The 22,388-nt window shown below is 40.0% G+C and overlaps 1 protein-coding gene across 1 annotated transcript in view; it reads left to right on the top strand.

Annotated features, from left to right (window-relative positions):
- Positions 1-22,388, top strand: part of ANO4 (anoctamin 4) — a 108,953-nt gene that overhangs the window by 76,847 nt on the left and 9,718 nt on the right. Inside the window, 8 exon segments of the mRNA XM_032221164.1 lie at positions 838-898; positions 2,445-2,527; positions 3,751-3,891; positions 6,524-6,688; positions 8,349-8,385; positions 16,187-16,298; positions 19,137-19,194; positions 21,156-21,253. Coding sequence (XP_032077055.1) covers positions 838-898; positions 2,445-2,527; positions 3,751-3,891; positions 6,524-6,688; positions 8,349-8,385; positions 16,187-16,298; positions 19,137-19,194; positions 21,156-21,253 — 755 coding nt within the window.

The raw sequence follows: 22,388 nt of genomic DNA, 5'->3' as shown, positions 1-22,388 counted from the left end.
GATAGATAAATATAATGAGTGAGGAATAAGGACAGAACAGCAAGTTTTTAATGTCTGTAGGTCATTAAAGGTTACACAAAATTATTACTGTTTTATATTGCCTTTATTATTGAAAGTCATGAGCCTCTTGATGAGGACAGGGAGACTGTTTATGATCTTTCATAAACTGTTAAAACCTTTCAGTGAGGTTTTGAAGGCAATTGATGAACAGAGACTAGGAGTTGTGCTGCGCTTAAGAAATAATTTGGAAAATATCTTTCACAGTTTGTGAGTGTTTAAATGCAACACTTTGCATTTGCCCCATGATCCTGGGAAAGATACAGCTGTTTTAAAGAGTTTCAGACAGATGTTACATTTGAGCCCTCATGTGCTGTGAAGCCCATTTTTTACCTGCATTGTCCAACAAAATACAGGTGAAACTCCAAAAATTAGAATATCGTGCAAAAGTTCATTTATTTCAGTATTCATGATATTCTAATTTTTCGAGCTTCACCTGTAGTCCTTGATTTAATCTCATTAGCAAAGATCCTCTTCTGTTCCCATGAGAACCTCACAAGTAGAATCTAGTGAAAACATTTTAGAACTATGAAAAATTACCTAACAATTCCTTCCAATAAAATAAATAACATTTAGTTTTAAACTTCAGTAAGGTATTTATTTACCATTCTTTGTAGAAGTTCACTTACTGGTACATAGAAAATGTAGGCGATGACCAGGATGAGCCCAAGGGAGGGGTAGAAATAAAAATTGATTTAGGCTATGTCTAGTTTAGAAATCACAAACCAATGTGAATTAAGAAAAATTAAATGAATTTAAGTTAAAATTATTTTTCTCCAGGTATCACATCTTTTTGACAATGGAGCAACTGTTTTTTTTGCTGTTTTCATGGCAGTATGGGGTAAGTGATGATAAGGGAATAATACTAATGTAATTGTGTTTAAAATAACTACATGGAGGACTTCAGCAGACTTAGTTCAATGATATGAAATTCTTGAGGTACTTCTACTCCTCTGTTCTGTCCTTTAAAAGTGAACGCTTCTATTTTTATCTGCCCTCATCTTTGCAAACTAAATAGGAACAGTATACAAGAACAAGAAATTTATCTTATTTTTTAAAAGAAATTAAAACAGAAGTGTTTCCCACAGCGAGGCTTCTTTATAATTAATTCTAAAATCTTATTTCAAATTTTTCCGTACCCTTAGTTTGTCTGTAGCTTTCTAAAAATCAAATATCTAATCACCCTTTTGCTGTTTATTCCATAAAAAAAAATAAGTCCTTAAATTTGTATTTAAAACTTCATTTGTTATTTGGATTGAAGGAAACTCACCTGGTTTCCTCAAACTCAAATATCAAATCATCCCTAACAAGCAATTTCCAAAAGTGATTAGAAAAGGAAGTATGCAAGTCCAGTAAACTTTCAAAGGCACTGACCACAGTTTAAACAAGATGGCTTTTGCTGATCTCACAGGGCTCTAAACCTACCAGAGGCCACTGTCTTGCAGTCTCCTCAGAAAAGAAAGTGTCTGAAGCACTTTTAGGTGATCTCAAGTTCTCTTCTTGTGCAGAGCAGAATTATTCATTTATTTTATCTATTTGTTTATAGGTCACCCATCTTACTTCAAAGTAACTCTGGGCTACTTACAATCATTAAAAAAGCCCCACTATATGGCTAAAAACATAAATAAGCTTGTATAAAATCCAGAACTTCATGGCCCAGTTAAAAGATTGGGGGTAGGGGGGGAGCAGGATGGGGGGGGCAGGTGGTATCTATTGTTAATTGATCAATCACCTCCATTGTTATATTCCCCCATTGGAGCTCCAAGCCAACTGGCAGAGCCAGGTCTTTGGGCTCTTCATATTATCAGGAGGATCAGGGCTGACCACACAGATCTATGAAGAACTGTTCTACTCACTGGTATTAATTTCACTACCATCTTTAGCTTTTCATGGAGCTGTCTTCAGTTCACCATTTGTTCCCTTGAAGTCCATATAGCACAACAAGATAACTGTAGGTTTCTTCTGTTAATAAGGGACATATTGAATTATCCCAGATAATTAAACTAGAAATCGGAAAGAAATGATACTTTCTGATTGTATCCTAAAGCAGATTGGCAACAATGAACAGAATGCATTATCAACTGTCATTATCCACCTTAATTCTGCTGACTGCCAGCAGTTTGATTCTCACCAGCTCAAGATTGATTCAGCCTTCTAGGTATCCCTCTTTCTGTGATTTTTCCATTATACATTACACCAGAGACTTGCCATTTTCATAACATAGTAACCACATTTATCAGAGGAATTGTTTTTACACACACACACACACATACACACACACACATTTTCTGGTTGCAAGGGTGGGGGGGGGGAATACAGAGCTCTCTTGCAAATTTCCATTCAATAATATGACCAGACATATTTTTCCTTCTATTTTTCTGCTGTAGCCACTGTTTTTTTGGAATTTTGGAAAAGAAGACGAGCAGTAATTGCTTATGACTGGGACTTAATTGACTGGGAGGAAGAGGAGGTTTGTATGGATAATATGTCACAATTTAAACTAATATTAATGTACTATTAACAGACTCGGTTATAATATTAAACAGAAAATACTGAAGAAGATTGCCTGCTACATAGAGCTTAAGTTGTTTCATGATGTATCTGTTTTAGCTATTGTAGTCTGTGTCATTTTAGCTGAGTCACTGTCTTGCAGAAGATGCAAATCAGTCAACAGTCTGACCAATGTGAAACAGTGAACAGAAAATAATGGGCGACTGTAAAAAAAAAAAACAACGCCAAGCAATGTTAAGGAATCTTATATCCATTTCTTGCAGAGAAGAAACTCATATAACGGATTAGTCATCAACTATTCTATAGTTCTAATTTGGAGAAAACTGGCAGCAAATCATACATTTTTTTTCAAAGAAAATAAAGACCTAATTACACAAAGTGTCAGTTGTTTAGTTTTTAGATAAATGAAGGGATGTGTAAAATTAAATTATGTGTTCATTTGGAATTCTTTTGGTATAATAAGCATGTATAAAAGAAATACTGAACTCTTCAATCCCCACATAAGAACCAGGTCAGCACTCTGCTTGTAGCAGTAATCGCCAATATGTTAATTTGCCCAGAGGCAAACACCAAACATCAGTGTTATCTTAGGCCATCTAAGGTCACTGTTATTACAGAATCAAGCAAAGCATCACTTCAGAATCAACTTTTGAGTAAAATGGACCTGCCATTGAAAGAAATGAGTGCAATTAATGAACTAATGGCAAAAAGTAGCAGTAGGGCCATGATGTTTATCTTATGAGATCAAGCAGGCCAGACAGCTGAGGATAGCTCATAAAGGGTCCTTTTTTATTTTTGATTCTCTGATGCTGCCCCAACCTCATTAATTCTTTGGCATTGCTGCAAGAAACTTAGTTAAAATATCATAATTAACCTTCAATTGCTATGTTTTTATTGTAAAAGGCAACAAGATGGAAGAAACAGTAATTTTCCTGAACTTTGAAGAATTTTCCTGTACTGTATTGTCAAAAACTAAATAATCCTTTAGCTTTGTAAAGATATATCTATCTCTTTCTGAAGGATTACAATAGTATTTTATTAGTTTCTTAGCAATTCTTTTAAATATTTTTAACATCTTGTCCTACTGGCTTGGCTGAATGTAATGTATTAGCAAAAGCTTCATAAAATTAAAAGCTTCTACACAATTACATCTAATTCTTTTTAAATTTTTGTATTCTTTAGGAAGAAATACGCCCCCAGTTTGAAGCCAAGTACTCCAAGAAAGAGAGAATGAATCCTATATCCGGAAAACCAGAGCCTTATCAAGCATTTGCAGATAAATGCAGCAGAATGATTGTTTCTGCATCTGGAATATTTTTTATGGTTGAAAATTTTAATTCATTGTTTTTCCTGAAAACTAGATTTTTAAAATATCAACAAAATGGAGATTGATTATATATATATATATATATATATATATATATATATATATATATATATATATATATATATATATATATATATATTAAAGTAGCATTAAGCCATCTTGACTTTTTTAGTTTTGTTTTCCTGTTTTAAAATCATTTGTGTCACATAATTTTCTTATATTCTGAAAATATAAAGGAATTTAATATTCAGTAATATTATTCCTAAAACATTTACTTGCTATCATATTTAATAAAAATGAAATCCAGGAGTGATCAATTTAAACAATGAAAATAAAACTCTAGCATGTTTTTAGGGAAATTTAGCAAAGGAAATTGCTCTTATCTAATATTAGTGCAGATTAATTCAAGTTATTGTGTGATGTTTCCCTCCATGTATACACACTATAGATTTATATATTTTTTTAAAAATTAAAGACTAATTCTCAATTCAAGCTAATATTGAATGTAAAATGTAGATCTACTTTTTCTTAGAGTAGGATTATATATATTCTGTAAACTGGCTATCAGCTTAACTCTAAACGTTAATATGAATGAGTGTTGGCTGGGATGAGGGGCAGGATGGGATAGGTTGAAATAAATGAAAACACATGGATAATGGCATAATGATTATGGTTTTGTATCAGGGTATCTGATACAAATAATAACAGTATTCAAGCCATGACATTATGACATGCATATCATTTGGTGTTGCTGGAAGTAAAATCCGGTCCGGTTCCAAGCTGGGAGAAAGATGCTGAAAATAAAATGGAGGCAGACTGCAGGAAAGTAAGTCTCTGTTTATTTGGTAGCTAGAAACAAGTGACAGCAACATGTTCCTGGGGTGAAATGGGGTTGGGGTTGAGAGTAGGTGGGTTTTTATACATTCTATGGGGTTTTGTGATTGAGATGCCTATTCTTGTGCAATGTACTTTGGCCTGTGCTTGAGTGTGCTATTCTAATTTTTTCTAATTATTGTTGCCTGCCTCCCATTGTGGCTGGGAGGTTATGCCCTGTCCTTGGAGCTAGGTAGGGAATGTAGATTTTAGGATTTGCTTTTCTGCTTTTAATCCCATCAGCTTCAACCTTCTGTGGGAGCTGTAGCTGAAGACATTTTGTTTATGAATGGAGCTGTCTGGCTTTCTGTAAATGGATAATGAATGGAATGCTCCAGTTTTCTCAGTAGATACAAAAGTATCTCATTCATAAAACCTAAATATTGGAGGGACTGCCTGGAGTGTTTTCCTGGTAATGGAGAGAAATGCATGATTTGTTTGTAGGAAAGCCTCCTTTCTGTGGGGCGGGTGGGGGAGTTGTGCTGACTTCCTACAGTGTCATCATAGCTTCCTGCAGATCCCACTGCTTGCGTAAAGTGATTGTAGTGGTTGTGATATAGAGGTCTCCTCGCTCTTGAATGTGCTTATGTGAAGTGGAAGAAAACTTACGCCTAAATAACTTTAGCTTTCAAAACAATAAACTATTATTTTATAGGTTTTTTATTTTGACTGTTATTTATATCAGCTTAACTTTAACTATGTAATAAAAATAATTGATAGCCTGAAACTGATCCTTTAGCATTTGATTCAAAGTTAATGAAATGTTTAATTAATTTAAAACATTATTTGTTGAAATGTGTTCTTCAAATATTGAAAATATCTGTTTCAAACAGATGAACTTCATTTTATAGGTGTCATTTAATATTAAAATAAATGGAGCCAGCATTTATTTTACAGTAGAGGGAATTGAATGTTACTATGTTGTAACTAAGTGCTTTTCAAAAGTCGAGAGATTATCAAAGCAGTTATTAGCCTGTTTTCATTTGACTTTTGCTTGCTGCTTCTTATCTCCTTGCTTTTATTCATTATCTCCTTTATTTTCAATAGCTTCTATCAAATAAGTGCTTCAATATCTAGAGGTCCCAAAGAATTCCATAATTATTCTATACTGAGACTACTCCAAGATTTGCATATCCATATTTATTGTAATGGTCATTACTTCCTTCTCTCAGTTCTCATCTAAGACTTGGTTTTAGGGTTTGTGTTTTTTTACTATTGCAGATCAGTGTTAATTGACTTTTCTGAGAGAAAAGGTTCATCATAATAGGCTCTGTTCTTGTAATAAAATCTCTCTTCAATAGAGCAATTAAGCAAATTTCTTTATCTCTTTTAATCAGAGCAGCAATTAACAAACTATTAGTTTAATTGCTTCTCTGAATCTCACCCTGACTGAATCCTTCAGAAAAAATTGCCAGCCCTTGGATATGAGGCAAGGTGAAGTAATTTCACTGGGAAATGAAAACTCACAGAATACAAAATCCTACAAGCATGAAATTTTATCTTCAGAAAATTAAATTGCATAATTGACCCTGTTAATCTGACACTTGAGTGCTTGAACATTATTTCTTGCCATGACACTAATAATAGGAAGAGATCACATTGAAATGCGGAAGAAAATCGGACCCACAAATGTCCCATTTAAGAAAAACAGAGTACATTTATAGATTACTTACTGGACTTCTTATTCAGTTGTTGAGAGCTACTGTACTGGTTCTAAGATATACTGTATGTTCTTTCTATCACTTCTTTCTCTAGATTTGTGTAGTGATCGCCGCTGTTTTTGGCATTGTTATTTATCGTGTTGTGACTGTCAGCACTTTTGCTGCCTTTAAATGGGCTTTAATCAAGAATAACTCTCAGGTTGCAACAACTGGGACTGCAGTATGCATCAACTTTTGCATCATCATGCTGCTGAATGTTGTAAGGAAATTTTTTCACACCTTGATTAATTTCAATCTGTGTTTAGGTTGTTTCTTAGTTGTACTCAGATTTCTGTAATAAGAAATAGTCTCATCAGAACTATTGCACAACTTGTAGTATATGGTGGTTTAGCCAAAGTTTGTTTATATTTTAAAAGTTTATTGATATAGAGTTATTTTAGATGAATCATAAAATGTTTTATAAATGCACACACACTACAGGATCACACTGATTATATCAATACTGCTTTTCATGCATATTTCTGGCATAACAGAGATCCACTGTGGACATTTAAAAATAAACAATAGCAAAATTCAATTGCAGATTGAATATCTCAAATGTGTTAAAGGCTCAGTAAACATTTGAGAAATCCAAGAGGAATATCTCAACAAAAATGACATATGTATGATCCAAATCTTGGGAAGCTCCTGGGGGTAGAGCAGAGTATTACATGGATGGATAGATATAGATGCAGCATTCAGCAAAATCTTACTGACTTTCTTTTTAAAATGCCTACAGAGCTAGTTAGAGCATTTTGAATCCCACTTGTTTCCCTATTCAATATTGGTTTGCATTTGTACAAATCTATGTTTCAAATCAACCGAGACAGTACTTTGAGAACGGTATATTTGAGACTTGATTGTTTTGTATTTATTATAAATGCAAATAAGATAGATAGGTAGGTAGGTGATGGATGGATGGAATAACACTTCAACATTTTTACAATGCGAACAAACTATTTTTTTGCCTGCTTATTTTATTTAAAAAATTGAGACATTAAATATTCAACTAAAGATAGAGTAATGATTGAAAATTGTTTAAAATATAAAATCAGAGCCCACCATTCCATTTACCTTGGTTTGGAAATACAATTTGGAAAAATAGTGTTCTTCACTTTGATTTTTTAAGCACAGTTTATAGTAAAATAGATAAAAAAGCAGTCCCATTGTTGAAAAGTCAGTTAATGGCATCTCTTTTTTAAGTATGTAAAAAATTAGATACTAGCAGTACAAATCCTATGTGAATCTAATAAATACATTATTGATTATATGCCATCAAATTGGTGTCAACTCCTAATGACTGCATAGACTTTCTTTATACAATAAATATTAGATAAATGCTAAATTACTTGGAGAAACCAATATGGAAAAATGGGCCTTTTTATAATCTGTCTGGTAATCAGAAGAAATTGAAAAAAATTAATGCATTTACTTATTTTTGGAGGAAAAGAGTTTCTTCTCACACCAAGGCCATACAAATATTAGAACAGGAATAAATTGCCCTTCTTTTCTATTCCAGCTTTTCCTCCAACGATCAGAGTTTTAACTTTAAAAGAAAGTGCTTATTTGCATTTATAATAAATATAAAACATAAATAATTCATCTCAAATATTCTTTCTCAAAGCACTGTCTTAGTTGATTCAAAATATAGATTTTTACAATTCAAACCAATATTGAATATCCAAACTCAGTGGATATTCAAAATGCTCTAACTCCATAGGCATTTTTAAAAGAAAGGTCAGTAAGATTTTGCCTCTAAAGCTATCATTATCACTGCTAGAATAGAGAAATAAGGAGTGAAGGTGGTAAGCACATAATGTTAATCAAATGTGATTTATATAGTGCATTAAAATTATATGCCATGTTTTCATTTTTTGCAGTTGCATGAAAAGGTTGCTCTTTTTCTGACAAATTTAGGTAAGTAATGAAAAATATGTTTCATGGTTATCATGCACCTTCATTTCCTGCATAAATGGAGCTAACAGTATGCTTATTATTTGTTTCTCTGAGTCACTATATGTATGCATGTGTATTTGTATGTGTTCATGTTTCCACAAATATACTTACTTTTCTATATATGCCAGTTTTCCCATTCACACGGTCTTCCATCCTACACAGCTAGGATGCAAAGAAATAAGACCTGGAACAATTCTTGTATAATAGACAATACTAAGCAAAAGAGGTAACTAGTTGAACCCCTATGTGGTACAGTTGCATATGTTACTTATCCTAAACAGCATAAAATGGACTGTCAGAGCTAGTTCTAAACTTGCACAATCTATTTAAGAGCCATCAGTTTGAGACAGACTTTGTATAAAAGCTGGAGTTATTTTTGCTATGTCAAAAAGAGGTCTTTGATTCCAGATTGAACTTTCCCCTTCACTGCATTTAACAATACACATGCTGCTTTATTTCTCAGAGTTTGCTTATAATCAAGTGTTTATGTGGCATGCCTTACTTAATTAAGTGCTTGAATTTTTCAACTAGCATCTTTAAGATGTTTTAGTGTTGTTTTTTAAGGCATTATTAATATGCAGTAGGAAGGAAAGTTCCTCCAAACAACTCCCTTTGATACCTATTGTCCAGCATTTTAGAATGTGTTCTGTCAGACTTTGGTACAAGACAGAGGTGGTATTCAGCAGGTTCTGACCAGTTCTTGAGAACCGGTAGTGGAAATTTTGAGTAGTTTGGAGAACTAGTAAATACTACCTCTGACTGGTCCCACCCCCATCTATTCTCTGCCTCCTGAGTCCCAGTTTGATCGGGAGGGATTTTGCAGCAACTTTCCCCTAGAGTGGGATGGGAATGGAAATTTTACAGCATTCTTCCCCTGCCATGCCTACCAAGCCATGCCACGCCCACAGAACCGGTAGTAAAAAAAATTGAATCCCAATACTGGTACAAGAGGACCAATTTTATTTCTGTAAAACAATATTTGTTAGAACTCAGCAACAAGTCATCTGAGTAGAATGTTTATAACCTTAGTAGTTTTGCAAATGAAGGTAAATCTACATGTTCCAGGATAATGTTGCAGGATGCAATCAGATTTACCACCAGCCATCAACACTCTCATTAACAACTAAAAGCTACACACTACCAGGCATCATATAAATAAAATGCATAGAATAGCCCAGTGCACATATTCTTGAGAGAGAGAAGTTCCCTGAAGATGGGCTGCAGCACAAGCCCAGAAGCTTAGAAGAATAAACCTTTGGTCCCAGTGACTGACGCAGATAGGATCGTTAGTACTGGTAGTTTTTCTTCCAGCTACTGTATCTAGTTGCAACTAACATTTGTACTAGCTCCTATTTTCTAAAATTAGATCATATGGCCAAGTATGTGAGAGTCCTATAGGACACCAGTTCCTCCCACATCATAATATTTTTCTCTCCACAAAATAACAGAAAATTTAAAGTTGGCCTCTTTGGGTCCTAAATACAATTGAGCTGCTGAGAATACATCACGAGTCAATCCACTCACTTCCCATTTGATGTCCATTGAGTAATGAGTTCATGCATTATTCACACTTATAAAGGCCAGAAATGGTTCCAGGTCCAGATCTCTCTGTGTTGAGTTACAAGCATCTCCAACTGGAAAACTGAAAGCTAGAAACTTTCGCTATAGAGAGCAGGCAGAACCTGTGAGTTCCTGCTGGTGGATACTGTCTGCCTGCACTACGTATACTACTTACCTTGTAGTGTTTCTCAACCATGACAATGTTAAGATGTGTGAGTTCAACATTAATAATTCCCCAGCAAGCCTTTCTCCAAAGTTGGTGGAGACAGCAGCCATGCATGCGTTAACTCAGCCAGTAACCAATAGGACTGAGTCTACTAAATTAATGCCATAGCCTCTGAGGATCATCCTCCCACTTTTTTAGACTCAGTAGAATCTGGACTGGCTATGTTAATTGCTCTCTCCTCCAATTTTTGGCTAAAAACTTAATCAATTGGCTATTTTTTCAACAAAATTATAATTGGCTATTTCAAAAAAACAAAAATACTTCCAAATTGATTGCAGAAGGCAGGATCTGATGCAGGGCTCTAGCCTCTCTTTGAGGCTCTGAAGAGATGCCACAAGGATTTCCCGGGCTTTCAGCTTCCAGATCTTGCTGTGACCACAGATGGGCTTAAGGGCTCCCATTGCCCCTTTGCTGCCTGGCACTGGCCATTGGAGGCCGCCGCCTTATCGCAGATTTGCTGCAAGCCTCAGCAGCCCCTGTGAAGATTGCCGCAACCGCTGCCAGTGTGGAAGCCACCACAGCTTCCTCCTCCACCCCAAAGCCAGCGCCGCAAGCCTCAAAGGCGCTGCAAACCCTTTGCCACCGCCACAGGCGCCGGCGCCCGCCCTACAGGGCTGATTCATCACCCTCCCAGCAGCCACTGTCTTCTCAGCCTTGTAGACCTTGGCCCATAGGCTTTTAAGCCTTGGTGGCCATTTTGTTTGGTCAGGAAGCCTCCCAGCAGCCATTTTGACTCAACGGTCGTAAGTACTATGGCCACTACTCCCCCTCAAGATCCATAGGCCCATCCAGCGCCTCAGGCCCTGAGCCCTCCAACTGCACCTCCACAGCCCAGGCCAAGCAAGCGTAGGCCTGCCTCAGAGGCATCACCTACTGGGCCTCCTTCTAAGGCCCCCAGGTCTAGCCACAAGACCGCGGTTAATGCTTCTTTGGAGGAGAGTGGAAGGGCACCACAAGCTCCCCCCAGAAAGTCCAAGGGGAAGACTAAGCACTCGGAGCCCCATCCCAGAGGCCTGTGGAGTCTAGTCCACCTTCTGAGTTATCTTCCGACTCAGATGACGAGTTGTCTCCGGCGGCCTCCATTATCCAACCTGAGGAAGCCAGGGATACAGGCGAGGATCTCAGCAGTGGGCAGGAGTCGGATGATGGCAGGAGCATAACTCCAGATGGGGAAGTCCTGTCCCAGATTGATGACACTCCTCCATTTAGGCCACAGCCTTACACCCCTGACATGGCTACTATCATCTCCGATGCCATCGAACGGGGCATTGCAGTGGGTCTCAAACAGAAGTCTTCTTCCCATTCTACTTCACGCAGGTCTTCCTTTTCCAGTTCCAGATGCTTCTTCAATGCATGACATACCTGGCATCTCCAGCCAACCCTCGGTCTTTGGAGAAGAGGAGCGTCCCACCCATGATTCAGATCTTTCCAAGGACGAGGGTCTTCCTCCTGATCCTCCTACGTTTGTTGCCTTCTTTAAACCAGCTATTTTTCAATCTCTTCTTTTTAAGGCAAAGAAAATTGCGGGTATTTCTGCTCCAAAGGCCCCCCAAAGTACGGATGCGGACAAGACGGACACCACCGATACTCTCTTCATCCAAGGTGGAAAAGGAGGTGATTCCATCTCCAAGACTATTCACTGATGTGGTCCAGAACCAGTGGGTCTCTCCAGGTACAGATCCTCTTCCCAACACCTTGAATAAACGCCTATACAACATGGGACCTGAGCTTTCCAAAGCTCTAGAGGTACCATCCATTGACTTGCCAGTGGTCAGTTTGTCTTCCCCCATTGCAGCCTTGGCTGCCCCGAGGAAGCACTTCGTGCTGAGCACAAGAGGCTTGAACAAACGCTCGTTAAAGGGTATCAGGCCTCAGCATGGGCTGTCCATGCTGCTACGTCGGCCTCATTTTCAGTCGCTCGGTTCCCCTTTGGCTGAGACAGCTGCAAGAGAGACTTCCTTCTAAGGACTCTAGGGCACGCAGAGACATTAACAAACTAAAGGCGGCTCTAGAATACACGGCCGATGCATCCCTGGACGCAGCCGGCTTCGCTTCCAAGGCCATCGCTTCTTCTGTCACTTCCCATCGGCTTCTCTGGCTCAAGCAATGGCAGGCAGATGCCCATGCTAAGTGGAGACTCGCTTCCTCTTCTTATTCCTCCAAACTTCTCTTCAGGCCACCTCTAGAACCTCTATTGGTAGAATCCAAAGATAAGCGTGAAGTTCTTCAGGCTGCCACCAAGAAGCAGGATAATAGACACCAGTCCTTTTATCACAGGCAGCCCTTTCGCGGGCAGGACGGGGGATTCTCCAACCCCCGTCCGCAGCGCCGGGCCCCCTCCAGGCAGGGTCCCTCCTTCTCCAACAGATCAGGCAGGAATAATCAACAATTCCCCCCCCCCCCCCCGGAAGTCCTTCAGGGATAATTCCAGCCACTCCTTCAAAAGGCAGAAGTGACTGCCTGGACTCCCTCCCAATTGGGGGACGTCTGGCAGCCTTCGCGGATCGTTGGAATGACATCCGCAATGATGCGTAGGTCAGGTCCACGGTCAGATTCGGCTTAACCTTGGACTTGCGCTCCAGCCCTCTGGACCACTTTGTCATGTGCCCGATCTCCAGAGACCCTCACAAGAGGTTCCTGGTAGAGCAGGCCATCCATCACCTGCTCCTCATTCGGGCCATTTAACCTGTGCCTCCAGGCCAGGTAGGGCGGGGATTTTACTCTCGTCTCTTTATCGTGCCAAAGTCTTCGGGGGTTGGAGAGCGATCCTCGATCACAAATTTCTTAACCGACAGGAGATTCAAAATGCACTCTCTCCTGTCAATTCTGTAGAGTGTGCACAAAAACGATCTCCTCACCTCAGTGGACCTCCCAGAGGCTTACCCCAAATGCCCATTCTCAAATGACTCAGAAGGTTCCTGAGGTTTGTCTATGCAGGCAGTCATTTCCAGTATCGGGCCCTCCCTTTCGGGCTGTCATCAGCCCCAAGGGCTTTTACCAAGCTGCTTGCGGTAGTAGCGGCCCACCTCCGAGCCAGACCCATTCGGATATTGTGCTACCTGGATGACATTCTCTTGCTCTCCAGGTCACACAATCATGCTCTCCAGGATCTCCAAACCACCATTCGGTGTTGCAGGAACAGGGTTTCTCCATAAATTGAGAAAAGAGCCACCTAGTTCCCACCTCCCGGCTAGTCCACCTGGGAGCCCTGATAGATTCTATGCAGGGGAAAATCTTTCTGTCCCTAGAATGACAGGTCATCCTCAAGGACCTAGCCAAGGAAGTGCGGATAAAACTACAGGTTCCACTGATTCAACTGTCACAATTATTAGGGAAAATGGTCTCTTGCTTCTCCATTGTTCCGTGGGCACAGCTTCACAGCCACTGCCTCCAGTGGTTCTTGTTACCGTACCAAAAGACTAACAGCAGTTGCTCCCTAGTGAAGGTCAGATTGATACCAGAGGTGATCTGCTCCCTAGAATGGTGGGTCTCTCCAGCCATCTCCCGGGGTCCCTCTTCAGGGAGCCTCCACGGCTCATAGCCCCAACAGATGCCAGTCTCACCGGGTGGGGCGCTCACCTAGATGATCAGGTGGCCCAAGGCTTGTGGTCCAATTCCGACCTCACCCACAGCATGAATTGGCTGGAGTTGAGGACTATCCATCTGGCCCTCCTCCACTTCCAGTCATCAGTACGCAACTCCCACATACTGATTCTCACAGACAACACGACGGCCAAGGTGCATGTCAACCGCCAAGGGAGACGAGGGCCATATCACTCATGGAATCTGCCTTTCGCCTAGGGACTTGGGCAGAAATCAACCTGCTCTCTCTCCATACCCAACATATTTCAGGCACTGACAACACACAGGCAGACTGGTTAAGTCGCACAAAGATTAACCCTACGCAATGGAGCCTGAACCGTCGCATCTTCAGACAGTTGACCACAAGGTATGGGATTCCTGTTCTGGATCTCTTCACAACGAGATCCAACAATCAACTTCCAAGGTACTTCACTCACTACACGATACCAGGGGCGGAAGTACGCCCTAAGGTGCAGATGGCCAACTGGCCTGCTGTACGCCTTCACTCCCTTCCCCCTGATACAGAGGGTAATCAGCAAGATGATAGAGGAAGAGGCGGAACTCATCCTTATTGCTCCCCATTGGCTGCGCTGACTGTGATATAAGGACCTAGTCAATCTATCAGTAGGTCCGCCATGGCGACTCCCATGTTCAAGTCTCTTCTTTTGCAGGGGTCCATTCACCACCCCAACCTCCAATGGCTTCATCTAACCACCTGGAGGTTGAGCGTGCAGCCTTGACAGCGGCTAACCTTTCTGTCAGTGTAATCAGGACTATTCAGGCATCTCGACACCCATCTACTAACAGAATTTATGAATCCTCTTGGCAAACTTTCACTGCATGGTGCCGTTCCCAGAATATTACTTCTCCCGAGGCCTCGGTAGCTGAGGTTTTAGAATTCTTGCAACAGGGTCTTGACAAGGGACTCTCGCCTAACACCCTAAGATGGCAGGTGGCGGCTCTTTCTTCGGTTCTCTCGCTACATCGATCTGAACCGCTTTCCTTGCACCCTCACGTTTGATGCTTCCTCAGGGGCGCTTCTAACAGTCCTCCAGTCACCCATAGATTCCCTACGTGGGACCTCGCCAAGGTCCTTGACTTCCTCACCGAACCACCATTTGAACAGTTGAGGTCTGCCTCATTACAACACCTCATGCTAAAAGCAGTTTTTCTTGTTGCCGTCACATCAGCATGGCGGGTCTCGGAATTGGCGGCGCTGTCCATCAGATTTGATCTGTGCATGTTCCATCCGGACCAAGTGGTTCTTCGGCTCAACCCCACCTTTGTCCTAAGGTAAATTTGGCCTTCCATTGGGCTCAAGATCTGACCCTTCCTAACTTTTGTCCCAAGAAAAATGACAGGTTCGAACACAAGTGGCTCACAGTAGATGTGTGTCGGGCCCTGAAGATCTATATCAGCAGAACGGCCAACTTCAGGCGTACCGAGGCCCTCTTTGTCTCTTTTCATTCCACCAAGAAGGGACTTAAAACCTCTTCTTTGATGATAGGATGCTGGATCAGGTATGCCATCTCGAGGGCATATCAAGCTCACCACATCACTCCACCATCCAACATCATAGGACATTCAACACGCAGTGTGGCTACGTTCACGGCGTGGTCTACGCAAGCCTTGGTGGAGGAAATCTGCAAGGTGGCCACATGGACTACTACTACTCCGTTTATTCACCACTACAGGGTGGATAGATATGCCTCTGCAGACACAGCTTTCGGCGGGAGGGTACTTCAACAAGTGCTTCCCTCATCAGATTCCTAGGCCATCACACTCCCACCCCTGGACAGTCCAAGCTTTGGTACATCCCATGCATGGCTGCTGACTCCACCAACTTTGAAGAATGGGGCGTTGGTTTCTTACCTGATACGCCCCTTCTCTGGGCAGGTGGAGACAGCAGCCATCCCCATCCTTTCTCTGTGCAGGCCTAGTTCGCTGAGGGGCAGTAATGCTGAACTCTACAGAACTCAGATATTGAGAACAATCTAATAGAACAAGCAATCTACTTATCTCCTTCGTCAAGATGATCCTCAGAAGCTATGTCGTTAATTTAGTAAACTCAGTCTTATTGGTTACTGGCTAAGTGAACCCATGCATAGTTGTTGTCTTCACCTGACCAGAGAAGGGGCATATCAGGTAAGAAACCAACTACCCATTCTAGCTGAAGAATTCTGGAAGTTGAAGTCCACACATCTTAACATTGCATAAGTTGAGAAGTACTGTCTCAGAAACTAGGACTTTCCCTGAATATGGGCAGCATTGTAAGCAAGATCTGTAACTAAGATTACTGAGACATTTCTAGACTTGTATGGTGCATGCAGTTTCCCCAAATCTAGCGTTCAAATTTCAATAAATATTAAAATTCCCTTTTTTTCCTCATTACAGAGCAGCCTCGTACTGAATCTGAGTGGGAAAACAGCTTCACTTTGAAAATGTTTCTTTTTCAGTTTGTTAATCTGAACAGTTCTACCTTTTATATAGCATTTTTCCTTGGAAGGTAAGATTAATTAATATGATATCTGCATCTTTGTAAAATTATTGTTTGTTTTGAATTAATGCTAAGTATGCCTTAAGTAGTAGAATATAGTATGTCCCTCAAAGTTCCTAAATGTAGATTAACTGTGATCACTAAAGGCACTTTTGGGGAGTCACATTAACATTCTGTATTTTTGTCTGTAATACCACTTACATAAGAACATGCTATTCCCTTGTGGTTAAGCAATGTTACAGCAAGTGCAGAAGAACAGTAAGAAAGAATAATGAAAAATAGAACATAGGAGAAATATTCCCACCCCCATACACTATATCTCTCCTTAAATTCTATCTTTCTTTCACTATGTCCATACATTAACTCATACATTGCCTCATACATTGCTTTTTATTCTTTAAATTTCACAGCTTAGTTCCACCCAAAACCACTTTTTCTATCTTCCTCTTACTATCAACCCATTCAATCTTCTCTGTGTGATTTAATAATTCATTCTCTACATAAAACCAAGCCCTTTCAACACATTTCTTTTGTACTGTATCCATAAAAATGTTAAACAAATAAATACATATTATCTTACTCTGTTCAATCATTAATTAAGCATTTCAATTATTCCCATGCATCCTTTACTTCCATCACCTCATTGTTCATCATTGTTCATCAGTAAGATAAGCAGCATATAAATTTAATAAATAAATAAATAAAGCATACCATTTTTGTATTTCACAGTATCACCCATTTTTCAGTATTCAGTCCACATTCATTAAGCATTTATTCATTCTTGACACTATCTGTTCTAAATTTATCACATATTTCTTGATTAAGTCTTTCCCACTGCATTGGCCTTCCTTTTTACATTTCTCCTCATAATGGATGAAAATACAAGCAGCCATTTTAGCTTCTTTTAATAAATGTAAATTCCTTGCATACATATTAACGGTATGCATTGCCATCATGTGCAAAACCTAAATCTCTCTGTCGATTTTTTCCCCATCTTTAATAAATACTAGACAATGTATAACCCTTCAGGTCATCATTTCAGAGATATTTACTTACCAAATTCCTCAGTGCCTTCAATAATGGCAAAGCTTCTAATGCACTGCCTTCACTGGAAAAGTTGGGATGCATTCATGTTGGGATGTATAGCACTGTCAAACATCAGCACAGGGAACCTTATATGACATTTTCTATTATATCATAACTATTTTAAAGTAGTTTTATGTCATAATGCCATAATTTATACCATAATTTATGTCAAAATTTACCAAATTTTAATTCCATATGAATCATGGATCCCAGATTTTGGACTCATTTTATAAATTAATTCATTTACCCGACTACGCTCTATAGCATTTTCCCACGGCACTCACCTCCATACAGTCTGTACCACAATTCCCTGCCTCCCCACTCATGCATGTTCTGTAGTGCCTGCCTCTGATACCCTCCCACATACTGTAGTCATCTCCCAAAGCACCCTCCCACTTGTCCTTAGCTCTCACCTGCCAACCTATTTGCCTGATTTCCCATCTTACCACATGACAGTCTATGCTTAATGACCCATGCGGTTTTTGAGTTATGGCAACAACTAGAATTACAAGGACTATGATTACTAAGTAATGTGGTCATGTGGTGCTTTACAATGGCATCACTTCCATTCCCAGTTGCCATCATAACCAAGAGCTACCTATATTTGGGACAATATGTCACAAGCATAACTAAAGCCCAGTTTTATTCCAAGTGTGCTGAGGCTATTCTACACAAGATAAGATCTCTATCAGCAGTTTAAATGCTATGTTGCAAACTAACTCCACCAATATAGGTGAATGAAAAGACATATCTAGGTGTCTGAGTGCACCACTGCTTAAGTATGAGTCAGCAGTAGACTGCAACTGTGAAGACCCTATTGTCTTTTAATACATCAATGTATAAAATAATCATTTGGAAGGTTTCACTTTTTTAATAAAATATTTTGGGGATGTTCACCAACACCTGAAAACTAATTTATCATTTGTTTGAAAGATTAGTATGTGTTTTATCATAAATATTACGATATGGCTAAGCTGAAATAGTTATCTGTGGTATGAATCAAAACCAAGAACATAATTATTATTGTAAGCCAACATCTTGTTTTTATGGTTAGGAAAAATAACTTTTATGTTTCATCTAGATCAGAGGTGTCAACCTCAATGCCCGTAAGCTGGATCCGGCCCATTGGGTACTTAGATCTGGCCCGCAGTACTACCCTGGAAATAGCAAAGGATTGGCCCGTGGTGCCTCTGCCAGAAAAAAAACAGAGTTTGGGGCAGGGGGCACGTGCAGCCTCCCAAGCTCTGTTTTCACTGGCAGAGGGCTGCAGGAGGCCATCACAGCCAAAAACGGAGTCCAGGGGCACGCACACACACACACACACACACACACACACACACACACACCCTTCAAGCTCCATTTTTGCTGGCAGAGTACTAGCAAAACAAACTACTAGGAAAAGTGGATTCCCCAGCCCCACCTGGGCCACCACAGATACCCCTGACATGAGTGATGTTAAGCTGGCCATGCCTACCTGGCCACACCCATCTAGCCCCCCGAGGTCAAACACAATCTTGATGCAGCCCTCAATGATATCAAGTTTGACACCCCTGATTTAGATTCTTATATAAACCACAAAAATACTTTAAAAAAGCAATTGGTACGTTGTACATTAAAATACTAACATTAATGCAAATTAAATGCCCTTTTCCATGGAAAAATACAATTGTGCCTCTCGTCTTTGATCTTCTCCTCTTACATTCCTATTGTTTTGATCAAAAACGTACCTGCAAAGAGATGATGACCTCTCCTATATTGAAGGTTTACAGGTCACCCTGGTGCCTACCTCAGGCTGATAAACAGATGGAGACTAGAAGAAGTAAGTGTTTTATGTTAATATTGAAGCATATTGTACAAAGTTTCAACACATACATTCTTAGGGTTGAAATAAGCTATTCAAAAGTATCTGGAAGTATATCATAATTTATAGTATCTAAAATATATCTAATGTACTAAAAATAATGTATGAAGTAATTAACAGTGCAATTTATTGGAAGTACCATATTTTTCGGACTATAAAATACACTGGATTATAAGACGCACCAAGATTTTGAAGTGGTAAATTTTTAAAAAACGTTTTTGTCCTCCCTGGCCCCCCAGTTACACTCTGCAGGCCTCCTAAATCCTCTGCATGACCCACTTTTTGTGAAAAACGGGACATGCAGAGAGTTTATGAGGCCTCCAAAGTGCTCCTGGGGGCTTGGGAGGGCAACAACTCGACACATGGGGGGTTTGGGAGATGAAAAACAGGTGCATTTTTTGCAAAAATGGGCCCATTTTTTTCCAAAAACAGGGAATGCAGAGTGTTTGGAAGGCCTGCAGAGTACTCCTGGGGGCTTAGGAGGGCAGAAATACCCCCATTTTGTGAAAAATAGGCCCATTTTCACTCGTTTTTGCCCCCCCCCCCCCAGCCTCCAGGAGCACTCTACAGGCTTCCCAAATCCTCTGCGCATCCATATTTGTGAAAAATGGGATGTGCGAGGCGGGGTTTTGGGAGGCCAAGAATGCTGTATTCAGTGTATAAGACACACCCAGATTATTACCCTCTTTTTGGGGGGGGGAGGTGCGTCTTATGCTCCGAAAAATACAGTAATTGCTATTGCGTTAATGTGGCCTACTCCTATATAAATATCTATGGAATGGTAGTAAAAGGATCCATTGTAGTTTAAATCCAATTACTATACACATTTGTTAAGAAAATAATCTAGTTTACCTCCATTTGACTGACTGCTACTGTTCAAGCTTTTTCTGGCTTTGTATTGTCCATGGCAGGAGGCAGATGTCAGTAAAGCTTAGGTTTTGATCACTCCCAGACTGACCAGTCTGTAGACCTCATTGCCCATGCTTCAGAAATCATTTTCCTAGCAGATGAAAATGTGTGCCTGTACAGCTAATCATTAATAGATCTGGGAAAGTTTTCATACTTTACAGCCAATCAGTCATACAGATAAAAACTGATTTCCTTGATTCCCCACTTCAATCCTTGTAGCTTCTGTTATTAATGCCAATGCAAGACATCACCTAAAACTGGTATTCCCAGGGACCAAAGCTCCTGAAGCCTCCAGAGGGCGAAAAACTGCCCAATGCACAAACCGAAAGTTTGGGAACGGACTTCCAGTTTGCCCTTTGGTTTGTTTTTTTCTTTAAGGAGGCTTCAGGGAAGCTTCCTGAAGCCTCCGGAGGAGAAGACCAGCCCAATGGGCAACCCGGATGTCCATTCCTGAAGTTCTGGTTTGCATGTTGGACCATTTTTTCCCCTCTCCAGGCTGCTAGAAAGCCTCTGGAGCCTGGGAGGGCGAAAAAACGGACCTAATGGGCCCACCGGAAGTCGGAAAATGGGCCATTTCCGGCCTGCGTGGGAGACCGTTTTTGCCCTCCCTAGGCTCTAAGAAAGCCGTGCACATATGTGTGTGGTAGTGGAGGTGTGGGGATGTGCTTTTGGCACCCGAGGCAAAAAAGGTTCACTGCTCTATGGGTTATGAATTGCCCAACCTAGTATAAGCACTTATGGACAAATTTAAACAGCAGTTTGTAAATTCTTCCTCCATAAATTCTTCCTCCATAAATCCATAAAAAGCAGTATGTAAATTCTTCCTCCAAGGTACAAGGAAGTGTTTGAAAGATGTACATAAGAACGATACAATACAATACAAGGCTGAGTTCTGTGAACTATGTATTGCCAGTATTCCTCAGTATGAATGCTGGTGTTTCCTTCCAATAATTCCCAGTCAGCGTGGCTTAAAATTCCCTTTGTTCCCTTACTGCCTGCTTCTTCTGCAGTGCCACCCTAGTGGATGCCTTATTGATCTCTGTATGCAGATGGGTATTATAATGGTGCTAAAGCAGACTTGGAGCAACTTCATGGAATTAGGCTACCCGTACGTATGTCCTTTTTAAAAATATACATATTATTGCCTGCTTATTGTAACATGTACAGAATACTTGCTGACAGATATCTACTGGGCAGTGTAACCTGTTCATTCTGCTTTTAGAGATAACATTCTATTTATTGTGAGGAGATGTCAGAATCCTTTATATCAGTGGTCCCTAACCTTTGAAGCTTGGCAGCCCGGCTCTGAGGGGTTGGGGGGGAATGGAACCAGGCCGCACAAGTGGTGGGCCAGCATGTGTGCAGCTCGACTCATGTGAGGGGCCAATGCAGATGCAGATGCAGCCCGACTCGCATGTACAGTCCAGCCTGCCACTCATGCTCGTCAAATTGTACATGCGCCAGCCCATCACTTGCACAGTCCAGTTGCAAATAGAGTACAGCCCATCAGTGGGTCATAGTCCTGGGGTTGGCCCCCTGCTTTATATAAATTGGAATAGTAATAATGAAAGGTTTCTGTATTGCCAAATTATTTGTGTCATCCTCCTGGAGTTTCAAAATCATCTTCTCTTTTTCATTCCTTAATGTATAGGCCAAAAACTTCAGTTTATTTGCATGTTCAACGTTATTTTGTTTAAGGGTGTTCAATTTTTTTCTCTAATTATCTAAACACATAGATAATAAATTTAGTATAGAAGGTTTATTTTTGTAGGTGATATCCTTAATTCTTCTTTACTTTTAATTTCTTGTAAGATCTCCCAGATTTTTCCTGGGCTTTCTTTTTCAATTTGCTTGCATCCCATATTCTTTTTATGTCTATACCTTTGGTTAGGTTTTTGTCAAATAATTCTGCTAACTTCTCTTTGACATCTTTACTATTCACTCTTTCTGTAATAAAGTTTCATTAAGTGTCCATCTAAAGTTTACTGATTTATTTCTTAAAGTAAGTTCAACTGGATTGTGATCAAAGAAAGCCTTTGAGGCCAGAGTAACTTTTTTTTTTTAAATTCTTATCATGTTTATTTTGAAAATGATTTGGTGAAAAATAGGTGTATTCTCTAGAATTACCATTTTTTAATCTGTAGATGTTGGTTAATGTTAAATTTTCTGCAAGAAGCACTTTGGCAATTTTCCTTGGGTAGTTTTGATTATTTTTTCAAATGTTCTATCCAGTTGTGGAAACA

This window comes from Thamnophis elegans, chromosome 7, assembly GCF_009769535.1.
Source record: "Thamnophis elegans isolate rThaEle1 chromosome 7, rThaEle1.pri, whole genome shotgun sequence".
NCBI classification, from domain to species: Eukaryota; Metazoa; Chordata; class Lepidosauria; order Squamata; family Colubridae; genus Thamnophis; species Thamnophis elegans.
Note: the sequence above shows the minus strand (reverse complement) of the source record. Positions and strands in the feature narration are given on the sequence as shown.